Source organism: Canis lupus, chromosome 5, assembly GCF_011100685.1.
Source record: "Canis lupus familiaris isolate Mischka breed German Shepherd chromosome 5, alternate assembly UU_Cfam_GSD_1.0, whole genome shotgun sequence".
NCBI classification, from domain to species: Eukaryota; Metazoa; Chordata; class Mammalia; order Carnivora; family Canidae; genus Canis; species Canis lupus.
Genome location: NC_049226.1, coordinates 47,074,742 through 47,100,035, shown reverse-complemented (window position 1 = coordinate 47,100,035; position 25,294 = coordinate 47,074,742). Strand labels below are relative to the sequence as shown.

Sequence of the window (25,294 nt, the reverse complement as noted above, 5' to 3'; positions counted from 1 at the left end):
TTTTATTTTTTTTCAGAGTAAAAGATTAATAACTATAATAATAAAATAGAACAACTGTAACAATGTATTGAATTGTTACATGAATGTGTCTCTCTCTCAAAATATCTTATTGGACTGTACTTACCTTCTTGTGATGATGTGAGATGATAGAATGTCTAGGTGAAGAGATGAAGTGAGGTGAATGATATGGGCATTGTGATGCAGCATTAAGCTACTACTGTTAACCTCCTGAGGATACATTAGGAGGACAATGTGCTTGCAGACTGCATTTGACCACTGGTAACTGAAATCAAGAGAGTAAACTGGGATAAGGGAAGACTACTATATATTAATCTTCTATGCTGTGTTAACAAATGATCACAGATAGTAATTACTTAAACATACATTTTTTTAAATAAAATTTTATTTATTTATTCATGGGAGACACACACACACACAGAGGCAGAGACACAGGCAGAGGGAGAAGCAGGCTCCATGCAGGGAGCCCGACATGGGACTCCATCCTGGGTATCTAGGATCACGCCCTGGGCCGAAGGCAGGCGTTAAACCACCGCTGAGCCACCCAGGGATCACCTAAACATAAATTTTTAATCACATGGGTGTTTTTAGGTCAAAAGTCGAGGCATGGGTTAGCTTGATATTCTGCTCAGAGCCTCAGGCTACATGCAATCCAGCTGTTAGCTGGGGCTGTAGTCTTCTCAGAGGTTCAGCTGCGGAAGCGACCATTTTCAAGGTTCCTCAGGCTGTTGGCAGAATTAATTTTCTTACATCTACAAGACTGAGGGCTTCAGTTTCTTTTTGGAAGCTTCTCAGCTCTTAGAATTTACTTGCAGTTTTTTGCCATGTGGCTTCTCCAATATGGTCACTTACTGAAACATGACAGCTTGCCTCTAAAACATGACAGCTTGCCTCTTCAAAGTCAGTCAAAGTCTCTCTAGGATACATGCTAACAAGACAGAATCTTATATATACATAAAATATAAGCACAAGAGTGATATCTATCATCTTATATTCTGTTGGTTATAAGCAAGTCAGTCACCAGTCTTGCCCATGTTCAACGGGAGGGAGTTGTATGTATTCAGGGGCACAGACAATAGGAGATGGGATTCATGGTGATGACCTTGAAGTCTGTCTGCTACAGCAGTATTTGACATTTTAATAATTTTCTTGTGTGTGTGTATATATGTGTATATATAAATTAAATATCTTCTTCCTCTTCTTGTCTTTAAACTTATGTCTTTTGTCATAAAAATTTTTACATTTTGATGTACAGAAGTTCTTTAAACTGTTGTTGAAATCCTTCGTAAGTCTGAAACTATTTCACTTTAAAACGTGTATTTTTTTAGGGCAGCCCCGTGGCTCAGAGGTTTAGCGCTGCCTGCAGCCCAGGGCTTGCTTGATCCTGGAGACCCAGGATTGAGTCCCGCATCGGGCTCCCTGCATGGAGCCTGCTTCTCTCTCTGCCTGTGTCTCTGCCTCTCTCTCTCTCTGAATAAATAAAATCTTTAAAAAAATTTATAAAACGTGTATTTTTTAAAAGCCGAAATACCCATGATTATAGGTTGTATATTAGAAAAAATTTATCTTTGTTAATGATAACACTCTTGAATATAATTTCATAATTCATATGGCAACCAAATTTTTTCTGACAAAGCATCTACTGAGATTATATGGGAATTCATTGGGAAAATACATTTCAACATATTAATAGCATTTACACAACTTTTCAGATATATCCAAAATATATAAAGCAGGAGAATTAACTAGTTGCTTTGTTTCTACTGGTAGATTTTGCAGCTTTACTCGAAACATTTTAAAGCTACTTTTTCCATAAAGGTTGTTAGCTCTATCATTCTTTCTTCTCATTTCAACCAATGACTTTACTGTAAGTATATATTTTTGCAGTGCTTCTTTTACTTCTCTCCAGAGGATCTCAAATTTAAAGTAAACAAAAAATAGCGTTGCCCAATAAGGAACAGAAAACCAAATGCAATTTTATTGGTCAAAGTGGTTTTCCATTGCTAGATCCATTCTAGTAGTTTTGCAGCTAGTAGGCAGTTAGAACTACTATTCTGTACTTGTTAGGCAGTGATTTAACAGCTCTATGTATTTAACCCAATCCTACAACAACTCTGGGAGGTAGATGCAATAAGACTTTGTGCCAGTGTGCCTGGTAATAAGACGAATTTGGAAATAACACAATTGGTGCCTGTCTGCAGAGGGTACCAGAGAAGTCCAGTTTCCCAGAATCAAGCTGTCAAAAGGGACTCCAAATAACCTGGAGATTGTTGAATTTACTGCTACTTGGCTTCAAGTTCCAGCAGATATAGGACCTAGATGGTTCACATGGATGTTGCTCCTGGAGTAGACAAGTACTACTAGATGGTACATACTGTAGTACCCTATGCTCAGGCTTCTTGGCTGTGTAGCATGCATTGGTCATTTTATTAATCCCCATCCCTTCTGTACAAACGTACATTTTATGTGACTAAGCAAAGCAGACCTTCTGAAGATGAACAATAGATTATTTAATGGAATTGAATGTTAATTTTTTAAAAAGATTTTATTTATTTATTCATGAGAGACACAGAGAGACAGAGAGGCAGAGACACAGGCAGAGGGAGAAGCAGGCGCCACACAGGGAGCCTGATGTGGGACTCGATCCCTGGAGCTTCATGCCCTGAGCTGAAGGCAGATACTCAACTGCTGAGCCACCCAGGCGTCCCCTGAATGTTAATTTAAAAGAAAAAAATTATAATCCCAAATTAAGAGATTGTGACACTAAAACATTGTGACCCATTTGAAATGAGTTATGAACACTGATTATTTGTGGGTTATATAGTTTGGTCTCCATTACTGTAAATTATTCTTAGGACTGAGAAAATAAGTTGGATAGAAGAAGCTCCTTAGTTATAAAGGATATAATTAAGAAATCTGTTTATGTAAACTTAGTTTTCCTTTCTTCAGTCATAGTGATTGTATATAGTACCCTCGTATTCTGGCTAACTTTAGGAGACAATTAATTTATGGATGTTAGACCTAGTTTTCATTTTCAATTCACAAAATCTTGCATATAATAAGCTCTCATTATAAGTTGGTTGAATTGTTTTATTTTTATTTTTTTATTCTTTTTATAATAAATTTATTTTTTATTGGTGTTCAATTTACCAACATACAGAATAACAGCCAGTGCTCATCCCGTTAAATGACCCCCTCAGTGCCCGTCACCCATTCACCCCCACCACCTGCCCTCCTATTGTTTTTAAAGTCTTATTAAAAGTCTACCTGTTCTGGGGCACCTGGCTCTCTCAGTTGGTAGAGCATGCAATTTGACCTCAGGGTTGTGAGTTTGAGCCCCACGTTGTGTTGTGTATAGAAATTAGTTAAAAATCTTTAAAAAAAGTCTACCTGTTCCATGAGGTATTTCTCTTTCCATAAATCAAATCTTTGTGTGCTCTTTGGCACTGATATTTTTACTTTTTTTTTTTAAGAGTTTATGTGTTTATTTTATTTTATTTTATTTTATTTTATTTTATTTTATTTTATTTTATTTTATTTTATTTTATTTTTTGTATGTGTTTATTTTAGACAGCATGAGTGGAAGGAGGGGCAGAGGGAGAAGCAGACTTCCTGCCAAGCAGGTAGCCCAATGTGGGACTCCATCCCAGGACCCTGGGTTCATGACCTAAGCAGAAAGCAGACACTTAACTGACTGAGCCATCCAGCTGTCCTCTCCCACTTTTAAAAAGGTTTTTATTTATTTGACAAAGAGAGAGCACAAGCAAGGGGAGTGACAGAGAGGGAGAGGGAGAAGCAGGCTCCCTGCTGAGCAGTGAGGCTGGATCCTAGGACTCCAGGATCATGACCTGAGCCAAAGGCAGATGCTTAACAGACTAAGCCACTCAGGCATGCCAATATTTTTACTTTTTAAAATTGTGATTTTTTATTGCTTCTCTAATTTGTTAGATAATCAGAAGCAAATTGTCTTTTTTGCTGTGAATTTTTTTGTTGTATATAATCATCAACTTACTCTATTAATAGAATGACAATAAGTTCTGGTTTGCTGGGGACAATCTTGATTTACATTTCTTGTTATGGCTTAATTATTAATAACTTCTTCTTTCACTCTTTTACTCTCAAGAGTATCTTGGTTTAGACAACAAATCATTTACTTAACTCAAAAGCTTTTAATGTGATTTCACGAACAATTTTAAGTGAAGGGGAATAGACAAAAGTTTAGATGAATTTTTTTTACCTTGCATGACATTTTTTCATTTTAATTAAATGAGATGTTAAAGTATAAATCTATTTCTTGAAAATTAATGGAATGTTACTGTCTTTTTTTTTCAGGTATTTTAACAGTAGTGATAACAATTTGCAGTATTGGGGATTGGATTATCCACCTCTTACAGCCTATCATAGTCTTTTATGTGCATATGTGTAAGTTTTCTTCCTTTATTTTTTTATTTTTGAGAGAAAGAGCATACACAAGCAGGGAGGGGCAAAGGGAGGGAGAGAGAGAGTCCTAAGCAGGCTCCAGGCTCATCACAGAGCCCGATGCAGGGCTTGACCCCACAACCTTGAGATCATGACCTAAGCCTAAATCAAGATTGGTTGCCTAACTGGCTGAGCCACCCAGATGCCCCAGTTTTCTTCCTTAATGGAACTAAATATTTATGCCCTTAGCAGATTTAGTAAAGAAACATTGTGATCTGGCTTTGTTGAATAGGGGATAGATGTTTGTAGCTACTTTTACATTGTGGTTTATTATACCTTTGCAATTGGATTATAAATCAGTTACAATCCAATAGTTAACTATCAAAGCTTGAATGTTTCCATAATTTCTTTGGTGGGCAGGCTAAAAGACATGTAAAAATTTCCCATCCAAGTACTAACCAGACCCAACCCTGCTTATTAACTTCTGAGATCAGATGCAATCAGCACATTCAGGGTAGAATGGCTGTAGACAAGAAATGTAAAAATCTATCTTTGTGTTGAAACTGAGATACTACTAATTATACATGGATTACTCACAAATATGTCATGGTTAGTTGTATATAGCAAAGCTTTTTTTCTGGAATAGACCATTTATATTTTGTAAAAATTAGCTTCCTGGATTAAAAGTTAGTTGCTAAAGTTCATGATACTCAGATATACTTTTCAGTATTCAGAATAATATAATATGGTTGAAAAGTTTTAACAATTATGTTTAGTTTTATTCAAGGATTTATAATTAGCTGTTTATTATTGTCAACTGTTATCCTTTAGTAGTAACCAAAGGATAAAGTAAATGAATGAATGAGTGAATGAATGAATGAAATGTGACACATCAGATTGTTTTTATCCTGAAAGAATTGTAAACGTAGGGCTTTTCACGAATTGTTACATGGTTTTGTTGGAAGGTGAGTGAGGTAGACCCTGTGTTATAGCTTAAGGCACTTTCACATGATTAAATAAAGAGTAAAGCATAAAGCCTCGATTCTCTCACTTAATAAGAGAAATGGCCACTTCTTAAGATAGATTCATATGTTCTTAGATGTTGTTATTGCTAAAAGTGATGAGTAATACTGTATATGTATATCTGCGTTGATTTTCAGGGCAAAATTCATAAATCCAGATTGGATTGAACTCCATTCATCACGTGGATATGAGAGTCAGGCACATAAGCTCTTCATGCGTACTACAGGTAAAAGAGCAATAGGCATTGATTTTCTAAATCAAATATTGATTTTTAAAATTTTGGACAAACTGATAAAAAGTTCTATTGTTCTTACTTGTAATATTGTATAACTGTAAGTATACATATAAACATATAATACATGACCAAATGTATATATGTTAAAAAACAATAAAAAGGAATCATTGTAGGTACTTTACATTTATTATTATCTCAATTCTTTCAACACCCAAATACTATTATTCTTACTTTAATCTGAGGAAGCAGAAGCACAGTTAAGTGATGCTAATAACTTATCTGAGGTCAGATAGCCATAAATTGAAGTTTTAGTTGCTTAGCTGTACTTTAATATCTTTTTCTCCAAGATTTATTTATTTATTTGAGAAAGAACATGAGAATGTGAACAGTGGGAGGGGCGAAAGAAGAGGGAGAGGGAGAATCTCAAGCAGACTCATGCTGAGTGCTGAGCCTAACGCGGGGGGGCTCAGTCTCAGGACCTGAGATCATGTACCTGAGTGGAAACCAGAAGTCAGACACCCAACGGACTAAGCCACTCTGCTGCTTTAATATCTTCATTCCAAATCTCTTTCACCTTTTTTAAAGTAAACCTTTGGTTGTATTTTATACATTGTATTGCTGTACATTTTGGCTAAATTAGTTAATCCATTCAACAAATGTTTATTGAGCATTCTAAGAGCTTGAAAGTAATGAGATTAGATTTTTTTAAAAGCTTTTTTTTTTTTGTGTGTGTAAGTTTATTTAAGTAATCTCTACAGCCAATGTGGGCTTGAACTCACCACCCTGAGATCAAGAATTGTGTGCTCCTCTGACTGACCCATCCAAGTGCCCCAGATGATGTTGATAATGATGATGATGATGATTTCTTCTTTTAAGATTTATTTATTTTAGAGTGAGTGTGAGCAGGGGGAGGGGCAGAGGGAGAGAGAATCTCAAGCAGGTTCCATGCTGAGTATGGAGCCTAAGTGAGGAGCCTGATGAGGGGCTTGATCTTACCATCCTGAGATCATGACTTGAGCGGAAATTAAGAGTCTGACTGAGCCCCCAGATGCCCCCCATCTAGATTTCTTTTTTTTTTTTTTTTAAGATTTTTTATTTATTTATGAGAAACAGAGAGAGAGGCAGAGACATAGGCAGAGGGAGAAGCAGGCTCCCCGCAGGGAGCTTGATGCAGGACTGGATCCCTGGGCCCTGGGATCACCCCTTGAATGGAAGGCAGATGCTCAACCACTGAGCCACCCAGGCGTCCCCCACCTAGATTCTTTAAAAGCTTAGCATGACTTAGACTTTAATACTCCTTGCTGCCTTTTCCTTCATTAGTCTAAATTTAGTCAGAGTTTGTTCTCTTTATCATTCATCCAGTCATGGAATCTCAGCCCCAATTGATTATCTTGACTATCTTTCTTTCTGCTGCCCCCCAAACCCTACCCGACAGTGCTTTAATCCTCTCTGAACTGCATGCTCACTGGAAGATTATTTAACTTCTGAACCAACACCTGTATATACAGGGAACTCACAATCTTTAGAAACATTCTGTTCTATTTTCAGAGAGCCCCAGTCATTAAACATTTCCTTTTTTTTTTTTTAAGATTTATTTATTTATTTTGAGAAAGTGAGGGTGGGTGCACATGTACTGTTGTGAGTGGAGGGAGGGGGAGAGGGAGGGGGAGAGAGAATCCTAAGCTCACTCCCTGCCGAGTATGGAACCTACATGAGGCTCACTCTCAGGACCCTGAGACCATGACTGGATTGGAAACCAAGAGTTGGTCACCCAACCTTCTGGGCCTCCCAGACACCCCTAAACATTTCCTTCTTATGTTGAACCTCCACTCATCACTTTAGGTTCTGTTTCCTTGGGCTACATAGAACAAGTCTGATCCTTTGTATACCTAACACTCTACCGACATTTGAAGTCATCTCTTCTCCGGGTTAAGTACTCTTAGATATGTTAACTACTTCTTAGATGGCTAGCTTGTTGAATGTGATTATGGTTTGAGGCCTCTGGTTGTGCTCCTTTGAATATATTCCATTTTTTTCAGTGTCATCTTAAATGTGGCATTTAGGGCTAAAAATAGATTGCATGCACCTAAAACACAGTTTACTGTTGCTTATCTTATTCTGGACACTACATTTAGTGTGATACAAGAAAAAAATAGGTTCTTTGGATAGCTATGTTGTACTGTTGAAGAACTTACTGTATTTGTTTTTCTTTGTTCTAGAGGGACTGAACATTCCAAATTAGTAAAAGTTTATGCAGTTTTTATGAATATTAACATTTAGAAGGATTCTTGTATAATTTGCCACATTTGAGGTATACTTCACACCAGAAAATTTAGAGTATACAGATACTGGGGGAAAAAAATGTGTGTTCTTTTGAGTATTCTTAATTTTTAAGTCTCAGAGCAAAGACGGAATTAATTTTGGATACACCTAATTGATTTAATTTGTGAATTTATTAGAGAAAATTAAGAGACTCTTATTAATCATAATTGTAGCACCATAGCAGTTGAAATCAGGCACAGGTGAAGGGAATGAATGGAAGGGGCTAGACATGTAAAGGCATTGTCCAGAGTGGGTGAGAGCCTTCTGTTAACAGAATTCCCACTTGAGGTTGGAGGCGGGGGAAGGACGGCACTGAATAGGTTATTATGAATCCTAATGGACTCATGTTTGAAATGATTTGTTTTTCTCAGTATTCATTGCTGATTTGCTGATTTATATACCTGCAGTGGTTTTATACTGTTGTTGTTTAAAAGAAATCTCAACCAAGAAAAAGGTAAGTTTTAAAGCAACTTGAAATTTCATTTCTGAAATGTTTGATTTGCTTAACTATTAAAGTATAGAGCTTACAGAAGCCATGCTTTGGGCAATAGGCAATTGTAGAACAGTGATTCTTTTGTCAATTACCTTTCATTTAGAAAACATCAATTTACCTTAGACTAATAATTTTAATGTTCAATTCTAGTAATAAGATGCTCTGAATTTGAGAAGTTCTGTACTACTGAATTGCACAGCATGCTAATTATGACTTTACTGGTAAAACTGAATTTTGAATTGGCTTGTGAGGATAACTAAACTGGAAAGCATTTTGAAAAGTCACTGACTATTCTCTTATTCCTATTAAACAGATATCCTTTTGGGTCATTTTATACAGGTTAATCAGTAAATTAGTTTACTTGATTTGTATGTCTTTAGAGTGCTTTTTCTGACCCTTTAGTGATTTTTTTTCCATTTTACGGAGGTATCATATCACTTCCATGAAAACTTTAGTATTTAGAGAATTGTTTTATAAAAAGGAATATTTTTATTAAATAGGAGGTTAATGGGAAACATTCGCTGTGTTAAATCAGACAGCAATTTTACCTTGTTTGATTTGAGTAACATTACTTTCTTATTTCACAATATTTTTCTTTACAGATTGCTAATGCTTTATGCATATTGCTGTATCCAGGCCTTATTCTTATCGACTATGGACATTTTCAGTATCCTTTACTAATTCGGAAATGAAGTCAGATGCATATTTTGAAATCTAGGCTCAATGTGTATAATGTTGTCATCCACTAATGTCCTGTTTGAGAGGGTACTTGCTTACATAAACTATTTTTCACAACAATGGAAAGGAATCTTTTCACTAGGCTTTTACTTGAAGGGGTAACGTACAGATTTATTGAAAGTAGACTTGCTCTTTTTTGCTCTTTGGCTTGTCAACAAAATGTTGGTCACTGATTAGCTCTTTGGAAGAGTTAGAAAAAGAGTATGGTTGCTAAGTATGGTTGTGCTCTCCTCATTCTAAAGAGGTATCACAATTCTATCTTCTTCTATCTTTTGTAAACGTTATACAGCACTGATAAAAGGAAAAGAGTCTTAAAGTTTTTCGAGTGTTAAAGCAAGATGTTTCTCTTACAGATAGTGGTAAATGCAAGCTTCGGGGAACTAAAATCGAGTATTTAGAATCTATGTGGATTTTATGTGTGTAATTTTTTGAAATGTAAAATAAGGAACATTCAAACAGATCTTAGAGGAAAGTTGATAAATCTGGACATGGCTCTCCAGTGTGTCTTTGGATGTATTAATTAACTGTTACTGTCTGTTCCTAGCTGTCCTAAAAGGAAAAAAAAAAAGACATAGTCCATAGCAACATGATTAATGAATAGCTTTTTCTTTTCTTTTTTTTTTAAGATTTTATTTATTTATTTATTTATTTATTTATTTATTTATTTATTTATTTATTCATTCATTCATTCATGAGAGACAGAGAGAAAGAGGCAGAGACACAGGCAGAGGGAGAAGCAGGCTCCATGCAGAGAGCCCGACGTGGGACTCGATCCTGGATCTCCAGGATGAGGCCCTGGGCTGAAGGTGGCGCTAAACCGCCGAGCCACTCGAGCTGCCCTAGCTTCTTTTGAAGCCAATCTGTTTTAGTTATAACAAATTTAATGTGTATTTATCAAAGGACTTGGAAAAGATTTAAATCAGAGTCCTTCTTCGGTCCACTTTCCTAGTTGACTTGTTTGCTTTGCATTTTGGGATCGTGGCCATCTGATACTCTGATAATATCCAAAACACTGATAAGAAAAAAGCTGTTTACACGATTTTTAAAATGATATTTACTTTGAAATGTAATACTTATATAGAAAAGTGCACAACATATAAACGTGTAGCTCAGTGTATTGACAAACTATTGCCTGTGTCAAAAAATTGAACATTGCCTATATTCACTTGTACAACTCCCAAGTACTTTTCTCTCTTCCTTCCCCAAAGATAGCCACATACTAACTGCTAATCCTATAGTTTAATTTTCCCCCTTTGCTGGACTTTATATAAAAGAGAAAACACAGGGATGTCTGGGTGGCTCAGTGATGGAGTGTCTGCCTTTTTTTTTTTTTTTTTTTTTTTTTTTGAGTGTCTGCCTTTGACTCAGGGTGTGATCTTGGGATCCTGGGATCAAGTCTCACATTGGGCTCCCTACAGGGAACCTGCTTCTCCCTCTGCCTCTTTCTCCCTCTGCCTATGTCTCTGCCTCTTTCTGTGTGTCTCATGAATAAATAAAATCTTAAAAAAAAAAGAGAGAGAGGGAAATGATGTGGGACTTCCAGGTACTCAGCTTCATCAACTATCAGTCATTTTCATTTTAACCATTCTGGTGAATTTGTCGTGGCATTTCCTCTGTGATTAAATTCAAAGTCTTGAAGCTTTTGGGATTATGTCATTTTGTGGGGACACATTTTTTAACCACTGTATACTTTCCTCATTTGTTAAATAGGGATAATAATTACTCTTACTCTGTATGCTTTTTTTTTAATGTTTACTTATTTATTTAAGTAATCTCTGTGCTCAACATGGGGCTTGAATTCACAACCCCAAGATCAAGAGTCAGTGCTCTTCTGACTGAGCCAGCCAGGCACCCCACTTTGTATGCTTACTTTGAGAATTGAGGTAATTATTATTTATAAATAAAATAGTACTTGGGAGATACTAAGCTCTCTATGAGTATATATTGCTATTATTATCTGTTGTTACTGTTTTTGCTGTTACTTTTTTTTTTTTTTTTTTACTTTTTGGGCTCTGAAATTTAATAATAATTTGTTTAGGTAGAGGTGTTTGCAACAATTGTTTTGGTTACTCTCATGACTCATTAATTTTGAAGACTCCTGTTCCTTAGTTCTGGAAAATGCTATTATTTCTTTGTAGATTTTCTCATTTTACTCTTTCTTGAGCTTATTATTATTAGATAGATGTTAGAGCTTTCACCTCTTTTTTTAGTGATTTATTTATTTATTAGAGAAGAGAGCATGCATGCGAGTGTGGGGAGATGCAAAGGGAGAGGGAGAGAGAGAATCCCAAGCAGACTCCTCACAGAAGGCAGAGCTCTACTAGGGACTTGATCTCATAACCCTGAGGAAAGTGATGATATCAACAAAGTGTGTGTGTGTGTTTTACTCTGAATCATTGTTTTATTCTCTAGATTTTGTTATATTATACTAACATTGTGAAATAGTCTAGCAGAAACAAAGCTATGTGTTAACTATTTAGTGGTCTTTTAAATCTAAACAAATCAGTTGCTCTGTTTAGCAGTCAATTTAATATATTTGAGGCCATTATATACAATTTCTTAATAATTTATCACTTCAGTACTTTTGATTTCTTAGAAATAACTTTCATTATATATTATTTTAAAATCAGGGGATCTCTGGGTGGCTCAGCGGTTTAGCACCTGCCTTTGGCCCAGGGCGCGATCCTGGAGTCCCGGGATCGAGTCCCGCGTCGGGCTCCTGGCATGGAGCCTGCTTCTCCCTCTTCCTGTGTCTCTGCCTCTCTCTCTCTCTATGTCTATCATAAATAATAAATAAAGATTTTTTAAAAATTAAAAAATTACATAATAAATATTCTCTATAAAATGCAAGATCTATCAATTTTTGAGATAATTTCCTTGACATAGAAACATATATAATTCTGTGAGTCTTGGCTTTGCTTTGTGGGGTGTTCTTGGAGTATCTTGTGACTGGGACCTACTAGGCTCACTGGCATTTTGCTTAGCTATAAATTATAAACAGATGGAACTTTACCATTCCTTGCCATTTTTTTGCTTTTTACTTGGCAAGTGTTTTAAAAAAGGCCTGAAAGGAAAGGGGTGAGTGGCTTTTAAATAACAGAATTTTTAAAGTACTTCAGAGAATTTATTTGGCATACTTACTAGGATGAAGGTGGTCTTTCATTTTGCCTTTATGTGATTTCTTATTAGTGTGTTGACTGTGTGGTGAGTTGGAAGAGAGATTAAGTCATGTTCTATATTATTTTACTTAAATCTTCCTAACTAGAGAAATATTTTGATCAATGTACATTTACTGGAGGTAATGTGGATTGGCTTGTTAGAACATTGCTATAGGATTTCACCCATTTAGAGCATATTACATTTTATACTCATTAGAAATACATTCTAATTTGACATTTTTCTTCATGGCTGCATTGGAAAGACATAAAAGTTAAATGTTAATTAAGATGGTGATAGTCTTTTTGTTGGAGAGCTTATACATTTTAATAATTGTGAACTCTGATTTGAGTAGACTCCCATATTAAACCTTTGTTAGTGGCATAGATTTATCATTACTATGCATTTGTATTTATTATCTTTAGTGAGACTGAGACTGATTTTTCAGAATGATTAACCTCTCCCTATCTTACTGGGTACCTTTATTTCTGTTCTAGGTTCGTGTTGTTAATTAAGCTAGCTTGTACAGTTGTGGCTTCCTTCATTCTCTGCTGGCTGCCATTCTTTACGGAAAGGGAGCAAACGCTGCAAGTTCTAAGAAGACTCTTCCCAGTTGATCGTGGATTATTTGAGGTATGTTTAAAAACTTTCTTCTCAAAAAAAAAAAAACCTTTCTTCTCACTCCTTTCTTTCTTTTTTTTTCTATTTATAATTAAATTTATTGTCCAGTATCATTCCTTTCTGTTAACACTACCTTTGCTGTGGCCTCTGGGGATTTCATATAGAAGACAACACAAGGAATAGTAACTTCAGCTGCTCTCCTTGGAGTCATTTCTTGCCAGTTATTTAATCCAGTGTATGACCTCTAGCTTGGCTGGCATTTTCTAGTACATTAAGTGAATAGATAATATTTATGCTATCATGAAATCCATAATTCAGTGATATATTTTTCTAATGAAATAGAATCTATGGTGAAAGACAGCATGAGAAGTTGCAGCTACAAAGTTAAACATTCTGTAGTTTTTGGTTTATATTTTCTTTTTTAGTCTTAGGAAATTATTTATTAAACTAATAATCATGTTTGCTTCAGTAAGATCTCATAATTCATATATAATTTTCATCCATTGTAATTTTTAATGAGAATCTTTCATTTCATTTAATGCTAGCTTAATCACTCTTGTTAAACTTTTATTACATGGATAATTTGATGATTTAGATTTAGTAATTAAATTAAACAAACCATTTTTATGAAACAGAAAGGCCTTGTAATAAGGTTAGAGACAACATATTTATAGGTAATTTGCTTTTGATAAACAATTTCTTTTAAAAAGTAGAAATACATATATATATTTCTAATTTTTGAATATATAAATTGCTATAGATTATCTTTCAATGGATCTATAGGAGAATGGTACCAGCAGTTTGAAAGAGATCAAGAAAGAGTTTGGTGTCATGATGGAACAGGAATATATGACTTATGTGTTGATGGAGATACTGGTGCTACTGATGCTGATAATCACAAAAAATCACTATTTTTGTCACCACTCTTACTTAGCAGGTGCTGCATACTTCACATGTTATTTTTTTTTAAGATTTTATTTATTTATTCATGAGAGGCACTGAGAGAGAAGCAGAGACACAGGTAGAGGGAGGAGAAGCAGGCTCCATACAGGGAGCCCGATGTGGGACTTGATCCTGGGAATCCGGGATCACGCCCTGGGCAGAAGGTAGATGCTCAACTGCTGAGCCACCCAGGTGTCCCACTTCACATGTAATTTTATTTGAATCTTATAATAGCTCTGAGGTAGCTACTCTATCCATTTTACAGATCAGAAAACTGAAGTCAGAGATTCATGTAGCTTGTACTTGGCAGAACTGTGGTTTGAATCTTGAAAATTGTGTTAACTTCTTTATATTTCCTCTAACCTTAAAACTTATAAAAAGAAAAACTAGGGCAGCCCAGTGGCTCAGTGGTTTAATGCCACCTTCAGCCCAGGGCACGATCCTGGAGACCCGGGATCGAGTCCCACATCGGGCTCCCTGCATGGAGCCTGCTTCTCCCTCTGCCTGTGTCTTGGCCTCTCTCTTTCTCTCTCTGTGTGTCTCATGAATAAATAAATAAAATCTTTGAAAAAAAAAAAAGAAAGAAAAACTAATTCCCCATCTAAGCTGCTTGGTTATTTGCTGTTACTTGCCTTGCTTTCCACTTCAGAAATAGCATTTATCATGATAATCATAAAAATGGGTATCATACATGTTTGATAGTGTTGCTGGCCACCTCTGTTCACTTACTGCCCTCAAAATCTGAAGAGCCTTTTCTTTGATCGACAGAGGGAAGTGGGATGGTACAGTTGTCAGTGATAGTTACTTTCTTGATGTTATGCTTACACAGCTGTGAGTTAAGCAGCTGTGTAGAGGATGGGTTTCACAAGCAGAGAGCTGTAGTTACAAATTTAATTTTGAAAGTGATCCTACCACAACTGCTAATGTCTTTAAATGCCTTGATTTATTAGCAATTAACTCTTGTCATTGTGAGTTGCTAGTAGATTATACTTGAGATAATTTCAGGTGTGTGATGAAAAGGGTCAGAAAACACACATTCTACAAATTAGGAAATAAGATTTCCTGGAAAAATTTCCAAAGATGAATAACTTAAGTATTAGGGGTAGTGTGCTGCTCTTTGAAAAATAACAAACATTTCTTTGGAATGTCTAGATTATGGTTGGCTAGTGATTTAGGTCAACTCCCATTGCAGAACGTGGAGAGAGAGAGAGAAAGAGAGAGAGAGAGAGAGAGTGTGTGTGTGTGTGTGTGTTCCTTAGAGAGTTTAAGCAACTTATTTATAAAATTGTGAACAAAAGCTTTGTGTCTCAAAAGTTTATTTAGAGATTATGGGCTGGCTGTACTTTGATAGAGATTAATATTTCCTTCAATTATATCAGAAGGTAAAACTAACAAATCTGTTTTAAGGATAAAGTAGCCAATATTTGGTGCAGCTTCAGCGTCTTTCTGAAGATCAAGGATATTTTGCCACATCACATCCAGATAATAATCAGGTGAGAGATACAAAGTTTGTATATAGTGTTGTATAAACTGTTCTCTAAAAGTGTTACGGTAATAGTTCATTTAGCTGGTGTCATTAGGAAACGAGGTGGTCTTCATTAGTCAGTGTTCCATATAACATAAACCTATCCCTCTACACACCAAAACTTTTTTTTTAAGATTTTATTTATTCATGAGAGACACAGAGGAAGAGAGGCAGAGACACAGGCAGAGGGAGAAGCAGGCTGCATGCGGAGAGCCTGATGTGGGACTCGATCCCGGGACTCCAGGATCATGCCCTGGGCTGAAGGTAGATGCTTAACCACTGAGCCACCCAGGTGTCCCTACACCATAACTTTTATTTGAAATACATTACATGATAATCTCTCTGGATTGTTCTGTATTTCCCTCCTCCTCAAACAAAGTCTACTAAACACGATTAAACATTATCTTGAAGAGTCATGATTTTCAGTGGTAGAGTTCAACCAGAGAAGAATGAGTAGGAGGAGTGTGTGTGTGTGTGTGTGTGTTTGTGAGAGAGAGAGAGAGAGAGAGAGAGAGAGAGAGAGAGAGAGAGACAATTTATTAACAAGGAATTGGCTCATATAATCGTGGGGTCTGACTGAACCAACCGGAAGTCCAGAAGGCAGGCATTCATGAAGCAATATCTAAGGGGAAGGAAGAACAGTCAGTCTGAACCTAGTTGCTGTTTGGAATCTGAGTTTAGGGATGCCCTAAGCTCTCTTTTAAAAATCTTCCAATTGATTAAGTGGGGCCATCCAAGAATCTCCCTTTTGATTAAATTAGAATTAACTGAGTGGGGACTTTCATTACAACTGCGAAATCTCATCCCAGCAGCACCAAGATTAGTGTCTGAGTAACCGAGAGAAGGTAGGTGTGTGTGTGTGTGTGTGTGTGTGTGTATGCTACAAAATGGGTGCTGCCTCTCTCTGTTTTTGAATTCCGTTGAGAATATCCCTTGTAGCCCACTGTAGCTGGGAGCATAGTAGAGAGAGAATTCAGGGAGCCATAGTTCAGTCAAGCCAAGTTGGCACACCACAAAGCCACCAACAGTGGGAACACCAGTTATTGTATTGTGTTATGATACTTGTCCTTAGGCCTTTCAAAAACTGTTTGCCATGGTACTAAATGGATCCAGCTTGCTCTGCTTGTTGAGTTCTTTTTCCTCCCTGCCTATCAGCCATCATTAGGAGAAGTTCTTGCAGTTGCTCACTCCCTTTCTAACTTGTTCTTTCTGATTTGCCATGGGCTGGAAAATCAGATAATCAACTTTTGTGAGAGATTCTCTTGTGATTAAATTTCATGAATGTTTGTGTTACATATATTGTCTCTTTATGCCTGGTAGTGTTTTCTTACTTTTGAATGTTTGATAATTCATTTTAGTTATCTATCTTTATATATCTTTTCTATAAATAACATAAGCACTGTAATTTTTTCTGTATTATATAATCATGCATATATTACAATATTTCAATATGTGGTTTTATTTAAATGTTACTTGGTATTAAATTTACATTTAATAAATGAAAAAACTTTCATTTTGAGGGGATCCCTGGGTGGCTCAGCGGTTTAGCACCTGCCTTTGGCCCAGGCCGCGATCCTGGAGTCCCGGGATTGAGTCCCACATTGGGCTCCCGGCATGGAGCCTGCTTCTCCCTCCTTCTGTGTCTCTGCCTCTCTCTCTATCATAAATAAATAAATCTTAAAAAAACTTTCATTTGAAATAAACTTAAGTTGGTAAGTAATGTGATCCTTATAATAAAAAATATTTCCTTGTTTTAATTATATGCCTCTACAAAAAAAAAAAACAAATGTTTTATTTTTATTCATGTTTTTAGCTTTTGTTTTACATTTTTGAGCCTGCTTCCTGCATGTATAAAATTAACACTTCAGCCCTCTCCCAAAGGATTCAGGTTTACTCTGGTAAGTTGCTCATTACTTTATATATTTAATTCTTGTTGCAGCTGATCTTTTAAAAATACAGATAATTATTTTCTTGCTCTGAACGAGATTTACTGGACTGGGAAATAAGACATTCATTTATTTGGTGCACATTTACTGGGTGTCTGACATACTTTGGTACTGTGTTGTATACTAGGCTGGATAATCAGAATCTTTCAGTTTAATTCAACAGCTATTTAATTTCTGCTTTGTATTAGTTAATGAGGGAATACAAATAAGAAAAGAATAGCGATAGACATGTTCAAATAATTATGCTATTAAGCAGATGGTATTAGTAAGTTCTATTAGTTACACATTAAGTGCTGTGATAGTGTGGGAGAGGGAGGTATTACTTTGGGGGCAGATTTTAGACAGCTTCTTAGAGTACATAGGATTGGAGCCAAAATTTGAAAGCTGGGCAAGATTTGGAATAGAAGGTTATATAGCAGAAGAGGATTGAAGGCAGGAGGAAGAGCTTGAAGATACAGTGGTGGTAAAGGATAGGCAATGCTGGGAATAGCAATTAAATAATGCAATTTGTGTGACTTTTGTGTGTGTGTGTGTGTGTGTGTGTGTGTGTGTATGTTGAGTTTAGGAAAGGATATAGTGGAGATAAGAGTCGAAAAGGATCCAATTGGGTAAGACTTTGAACGTTGGGTTGAAAAAATTGGAGTTTGATTTGTATGCCAGAGAAGCCAAAAAAGATTTTTGAGGAGAGGGGACAGATCTGTTTTAGGAAGATGACTTGTGTGTGTTTGGAGATGAATTGGTTGTACTTCCTACAAATTTGGGCTTCTCTAAGTGGGTTTACAAATTCCTCACTGGTTGTATTTCTGTGGTATTTAAAATTTAATTCCTTTGTGCCTTGGTCTTTAAAATGACATTTTAAAATATCTTTTAATCAAGAAAATTTAGTTTATGAAAACAAAAGTCTAGCGGACTTACAAGGGGATGATATCTTGGAAATTAGTGTTTCAATTTTGGGGTGGTGTCCCACTTATTTACATTGCATTTCAAAAACAGGCCAGAACACAGTATAATAGTAAAATACTTCAGAAGTGCATGAGTACCACGGTGCGAAAAGGATTTCATGATCCTCTTTTCTATTTTATTGCCTTTTTTTTAAATTGACAATTTCTCATTTCATTCTGAGAATAAACTCTAAGCATTCTATGTCATCTACTGTTAATATTCTATAGGACTTTTTAGAATAGAAGGACTAATAGTAATGCTCTGATTACTAGACCTAACTTGAAATATTTGCAAGCTTACATAAGATTATGTTATTTTTCTAGGGAATAACATGCTAAATAAAGGTATATTTCAAAGATAATTGAATGGAATTTCAGAATTTGAGTAACTGTAGCAGTATTAGAGGTAATTACTTTTAGGATAATAAGCCAGAAAAAACATTTTTTTTTCTCTTAATTTCCTAACTTTATTGTTTGCTATGTTTTAATATAAACTATTATATTTAAAAACTAAAAAGATTCATATTAATGATTCTTATTGTTGTTGATGTTTTGAATTCTTACTGAATATTTCTGAGAACTTTGAAAACATTTCCCATTATAATTATTTTTTTTCCATTATAATTATTTTGAAGTGTTTTCCTTTCAATACAGATTGAATTATTTCTAAATACAAGTCTATAATTGAGGTAATCGATAGTGTGAGTTTTGATAGATATATAGCAGCAAAATGATTATATTTAATTTATTCAAATAGTATTTTTTGTGTACCCTCTAATGTGCCAGGTCCTTTTCTAGGTACTGGTATGTAAGTGAATGACAGCTAACATCCCTGCTCTCTTAACTGGGGCCATGTACGCTAGTGGCAGGAGAAGGACAATAAACAAAATAGATCTGTTAACCAGAAAATATCTGGGAGTAATAAAGGTTATGAAGAAAATAGTGTAATATGAAAGGAGTGCTGGTGGGGTTTGGTGAGAGGGCACTACTTTAGATTGAATAAGGGAAGGCCTTTCTGTGGAAGTGACATTTGAGCCTTGAGCTGAATGGCCAGAAGGAACATTCACAAGAAGATCTGTGCTCTGACTTGATAAAATGAAGTTTTTCCTTAAAGCAGGAACACATTTGACATTTTCAGCACATAAAGGGACAGTCTGAAGTGGCTGGTATGAAGTGAGTGAGGGAGACAGTAGATTGGAAGAGGAAGGCAGGACCCAGAGAAGAGTTTGGATTTTATTCTCAGTGTTAATGGGAAGCTATTGGAGGATTTTAAACAGGGAAATTCATATGATTTGATATGGTGGCTGAGTACATAATGGACTGTAAGGAAGCAAGGATGTTACCAATTAGGAGGTTATTGCAGTAGTCCAGGAGAAAGAGGAGTGTGGCTTAGACCACTCCTCTTCCACCATCAGCAGAGGGGAATGGAGAGAAGTGGGTGGATATTATTTTTAGAAGGTGATATAGATAGGATTTGCTCTGGATTGGATGTGTGTAGATAGATGTGTAATATGCAGATCATAAACCTCTGAAAATAGATCTAAGTCATTTCCATTTTAAATCCCAAATAGCAAATGATTACTTTATAAAACATTTAATATATTTTACCGAAATGTACATTTAAGAACACTAAAATAGATTTGTTTTGACAGTTTTATATTTTGACCTTGTTCTTCAGTGCTTTTTAAGTTGTCCAAGATTCCAAGGAAGGATGAAGGTCCGATTGTTATGTCTGAAGTGTTTAGTAGTTTTGTTTATTAATGATTGAGTCTGAATGAACTTGTTTTAGATAGTTAAGTATAGCTTTATAATCATTATTTTTTCAAGTAATGTTTTACTATATTTGAATAAGATATTATGCATATTAGTATTGTGTAGATATTTTCCTTCTAGATAGAAACTATATTAAGCTTTAAAATTTTACTTAAGATGATTTTTATTTAGATTCATAACTAAACTGCTATTATAGTTTTTAAGTTGTTATTTCATTCTCCCCCCTCTTTCCTTAAAGGTTAGCTGTGCACTGTCATTCTTTTTATTTTCTTTCCAAGTACATGAAAAGTCCATTCTCTTGGTATCATTGTAAGTAAAAATGTTTCAAGTATGTGTTTTGTTAATTTATTATTATGTGTTTATAATATATACATAAATTTACTAGCTACATATAATCACCTAAGTCCAAAAACAAAACCACACAAATGTTACTATGTAGTTGCATAAAATTATTCACAAAATTATATTTTTCCAGAATGATTTCTTCTAATTTTACTTTATAAAGTATTTTAAGCTGAAAGTTTCATAGAATTATTACTGACATATTTCTGTTTCTTCATATATATTTTTATATGATAATAAAAGAATTGAATAAACCAAAGAGATTTTCCTCAGATTGGAGCCTGTTTGTCATCTTTGCCTTTCTCAGTTCATTCATTTCCACATCTATTTAATAACTGTTCTCTTCATTCACCTCTTTAGGGGCTTTCATATGTTGACTCCTTTCTGTTTCTTTTGTTAAAATCTTTGTTCAGACCCTATTGGCAATCCCTAATTAGACTACTTTGTTTTAAGAGCATTACAATTTTTTACTGGTCATCACAGAAACTGGGTAACAGTGGGGCTATATTATCCCAATATTAAAATAGTATTTGCCCGGAACACATAGGAATATTTGAATCCTGCCCTAGATCAATCCCACCCCTTATCTTGTGTTTGCTAGGTTCCTATGGAAGATCCATGTACAGAATAACCAATGGTAAATGGCAGGGAGGATTGCTTTTATTAAGTGGAGTCTTGTACTGAAAACTCAGTGCAGAGCTTTATAGTAAGCTGCCTATGTGGAAGGCTTCTTTGCTTGGAACTAAATAGCCTCATATCATTGCAGACCAGGAGGACACCTTAGTTTCATCCCCCAAAGTCTAAACCTGATTTAGTTGCTACCACTATTATGTGAAGCTTGGCTGACCCTCCACAAATTCCTAATGCCAGGGGATGGAACTATGGAAAAGTTTGCTTTCAAATATGTATATTTTTTCCAGATTTTCTACCCCATACTAAGGAAGCCCATTCATTGACCTGTAATATGACCACTCAGATTAGCTCTTGGGCCTTGAATTTCTGGGAGTTCCTACTCTACAACTCTACTTAGACTATTTATAGCAATGCATGGCTTCATTTAATTAATTAATTTGAAAGAGAGAGAGCTCACAAGCAGGGAGAATGGAGGCTCCCCTCTAAGCAGGGAGCCAGACATGGGGCTCAGTCCCAGGACTCTGGGATCATGACCTGAGCTGAAGGCAGAGCTCAACCCAGGCGCCCCCAGTGCATGGCTTTAATATAATTTTGATAAAATATTTTAAAGTCAGCATTAAAAGTTTTTCTTGATCTGGTCCTACCTAATCTATCATTAGATATTTCATTCAATAAATATTCATTGAGTGCCTATTGTTTGCTAGGTACTGTTCTGTGTACTTGGTATATATCTATAAACAAAACACAGAAATTCCTACTTTCTTAGCTTTCATTCTTAAGGATAGACACTAATAATTAGATAAAAGTAAATAGTGTTTTAGAAGGTAATAAAGGCCACGAGGAAGAAATAAAACAGGATTAGGGAAATTGGGAGTATTGGAGGTGAGAGTACAGGAGCAAGTATAGGTTGTAATTTTAATATAGGTGTCAAGGTAGTCCTCATTGAGGAGATATTTGAGTGGACTGGAGATGTTGAGGAAATTAGCTGTGTGGATATTTGGGATAATAACATTATAGATGGAACAGCCTCTGTGAAGCCCTAAGATGAGAGTATGCCTGGTATGTTTAGTGAACAGTAGAATGGCCATTGTGGCCAGAGCGGAGTGGTCAAAGGTGGAGGGTAATAGGTGAAGTTAAAGAGGTAACAGACATGTAAATTCTATAGGACCTTGTAGGCCACATTAGGAATTTTGGCTTTATTCCAAAGGAAATGGGGAGTCATGGAAGGGTGCTGGGGAATAAGCATGGTCTGACTTGGTGTTTTAAAAGGATCACTCAGCTTATCAAATTATATACATTAAATATGTGCAATTCTTTGTAAATTAATTATACCTCAAAAATGTTAAAAAAAAAATTGAAGGATCATTCTGGCTGCAGGTTGAGAATAGATTGTATGGGGCAAGAAAACATGGAGACCATTTAGGAGGCTGTTATCATAATCCACTTGAAAGATGGTGGTACTGGGACCAAGATATTAATAGTGGAAGAAGTGAGAAGTGGTCATTGTCGATGTTAAAAAAGAACCAGGAGGCTTCCTGATGATTTGTGTGTAACATGTAATAGAAAAATCAAATGTGTGTCCATGATTTCTGGCTTGGAACTGGAAGGACAGAATAGCAATTGACTGAAATGGGAAGACTGCAGGTGAAACAGAATTAGGCTAGATACGGACCTGGTATGAGGATCCCATGTTCAGTATTGGACAGATCTTTGGCTATCAGTTTGGATACTGAGTCAACTGATTGGACATATGAGTGGAGTTCTTTTTATTTTTTTAAAAATTTTAAAAAATATTTTATTTATTTATTCATGAGAGACAGAGAGAGAGAGAGAGAGAGGCAGAGACACAGGCAGAGGGAGAAGCAGGCTCCATGCAGGGAGTCCGATGTGGGACTTGATCCTGGGTCTCCAGGATCACGCCGTGGGCTGAAGGCGGCGCTAAACTGCTCAGCCACCTGGGCTGCCCATGAGTGGAGTTCTTAAGGGGAGTTGAGCTGGAGAAACAAATTTAGTAGTTTGTTAGTAGAGAGGACAAAATCATGGGACTGAATGAGATCACCAAGGGAGTGAGTATATATAGAGAAGAGTACCAGAGACTGAGTCCTGGGCCACACAATGTTAGGGGGTATTAGGAGAAGAGGCAAATAGGAATGGCTAATAAGGCAGGATGAAAAGCCACGAGAGTTGATGTCCTGAGTGAAGAAGTTATATAAGGACATGACGTCACCTATCTTACCCCATTCACAAAAATTAACTTGAAATGGATTAAAGACATAAATATAAGACCTGAAACTATAAATCTCCTAGATAAAAAAACATAGTGAAGAAGCTCCTTGACATTGGTCTTAGCAATCATATTTTGGATTTGACACCAAAAACACAAGGAAGAAAAGGAAAAATAAATAACTGGGGTGATATCAAACTAAAAAACTTCTGTATAGCAAAAGAAATGATTAACAAAATGAATAGGAAACTTATGGAATGGGAAAAATATTTGTAAACCATATACCTGATAAGGAGTTAATATCCCACATATATAAGGAATTCATACAACTCAATAAAAAAAAAATGGGCAAAGGACCTTAATAGATATTTTCTGAAAGAAGCTATACAACAGGTACATGAAAAGGTGCTCAACATCACTAATCATCCGGAAAATGCAAATCAAAACCACAGTGAGTGACACCTGGGTGGCTCAGTGGTTGAGCGTCTGCCTTTGGCTCAGGTTGCGATCCTGGGGTCTTAGGACCAAGTCCTGCATCGGAGTCTCTGCAGGGAGCCTACTTCTCCCTCTGTCTATGTCTGCCTCTCTCTGTTCCGTATGAATTTTTTAAAAAAAATCTTTAAAACCACCATGAAATATTACTTCCTATCAGTCAGAATGGCTCTTATCAAATGGCTCTTATTAAAAAGACAAGAGATAACAAGTACTGGTAAGTATGAGGAGAAACGGGAACACTTGTACACTCTTGCTGGGAATGTAAATTGGTATAGTAGCTATGGAAAGCACTATAGAAGTTCCTCCAAAAATAAAATAGAACTGCCATATAATCAGCCATCCCACATGTGGGTATATATTTGAAGGGAATGAAATCATGATCCTAAAGAGGTATCTGCATCCCCATGTTCATTATTTGCCATAGTCAAGGCATGGAAACCACCTAAATGCCCATCAACAGATGAATGGATAAACACTACACTGCGCACACTCTCTCACACACTCTGGAATAGTAGTCATAAAAAAGAAGGAAATCTTGCCATTTGCAGCAATGTAGATGAACCATGAGGGCATTATACTAAGTGAAATAAGTCAAACAGCGAAAGATAAATACTGTGTGACCTCAAATAAATAAAGAATCTAAATCATAGAAACTCCTAGAAACAAAGTAGATTGGTTGTTGCTGGGCAGGGGAGAAGGGAGGAAAATGGGCCAAGGTGGTCAAAGGATACAGACTTACAGTTTTAAGATGAATAGGCTCTGGGGATCCAATGTACAGCATGATGGCTGTACATAATATTTAACAGGTATTATATACTCGGAAGTTGCTTAGAGAATAGATCTTAAAAATTCTCACTGTGCACGCTCACACATGAAAGGTAACTGAATTGACGGATGTGCTACTAACCTTATTGCAATAATCATTATTATATACCTATATATACCTATATCAAATCATTGTGCTTCTATCAAGTCATTGTGTCGTATACATTAAACTTATATAATTTTATATGTCAATTATATCTCAATAAAGCTGAGGGAAGAAAAGAAAATGAGGTGATCAATTGTATTGGATGCCACCACTCAAATAAGATGAGGTCTGAGAATAGACCATTTGCCTTAGCAAAATGGGAGTCACTAGTGACTCTGACAAGGATAATGTTGATGGAGTGATGCAGGGGAAAGCCTGATTAGGGTGGATTTGAGAACTAATGAGAAGAGAAAAATTGAAAATAGGTCTAGGTCATTTTCTTTTAATTTTTCTTTTAATAGGTCTAGATCATTTTTTTTAATTGTGGCAAAATACACCAGTTTATTTATTTATTTATTTATTTATTTTTATTTTTTATTTATGATAGTCACACAGAGAGAGAGAGAGAGGCAGAGACACAGGCAGAGGGAGAAGCAGGCTCCATGCACCGGGAGCCCGACGTGGGATTCGATCCTGG

General features: G+C 35.9%; 1 protein-coding gene across 5 annotated transcripts in view; it reads left to right on the top strand.

The window, feature by feature from the left end:
- ALG6 (ALG6 alpha-1,3-glucosyltransferase) overlaps positions 1-25,294 on the top strand; it is a 66,705-nt gene that overhangs the window by 30,491 nt on the left and 10,920 nt on the right. For 4 of the 5 annotated variants that reach the window (XM_038537294.1, XM_038537292.1, XM_038537291.1 and 1 more), the window contains 9 exons: positions 4,351-4,440; positions 5,598-5,686; positions 8,389-8,471; positions 9,113-9,177; positions 12,141-12,326; positions 12,902-13,037; positions 15,375-15,460; positions 17,306-17,390; positions 20,391-20,461. In XM_038537294.1, the coding sequence (XP_038393222.1) occupies positions 4,351-4,440; positions 5,598-5,686; positions 8,389-8,471; positions 9,113-9,177; positions 12,141-12,326; positions 12,902-13,037; positions 15,375-15,460; positions 17,306-17,390; positions 20,391-20,461 (891 nt within the window). The remainder of the gene's footprint in view (positions 1-4,350; positions 4,441-5,597; positions 5,687-8,388; positions 8,472-9,112; positions 9,178-12,140; positions 12,327-12,901; positions 13,038-15,374; positions 15,461-17,305; positions 17,391-20,390; positions 20,462-25,294) is intronic. The other variant, XM_038537293.1, reaches the window with a different exon arrangement.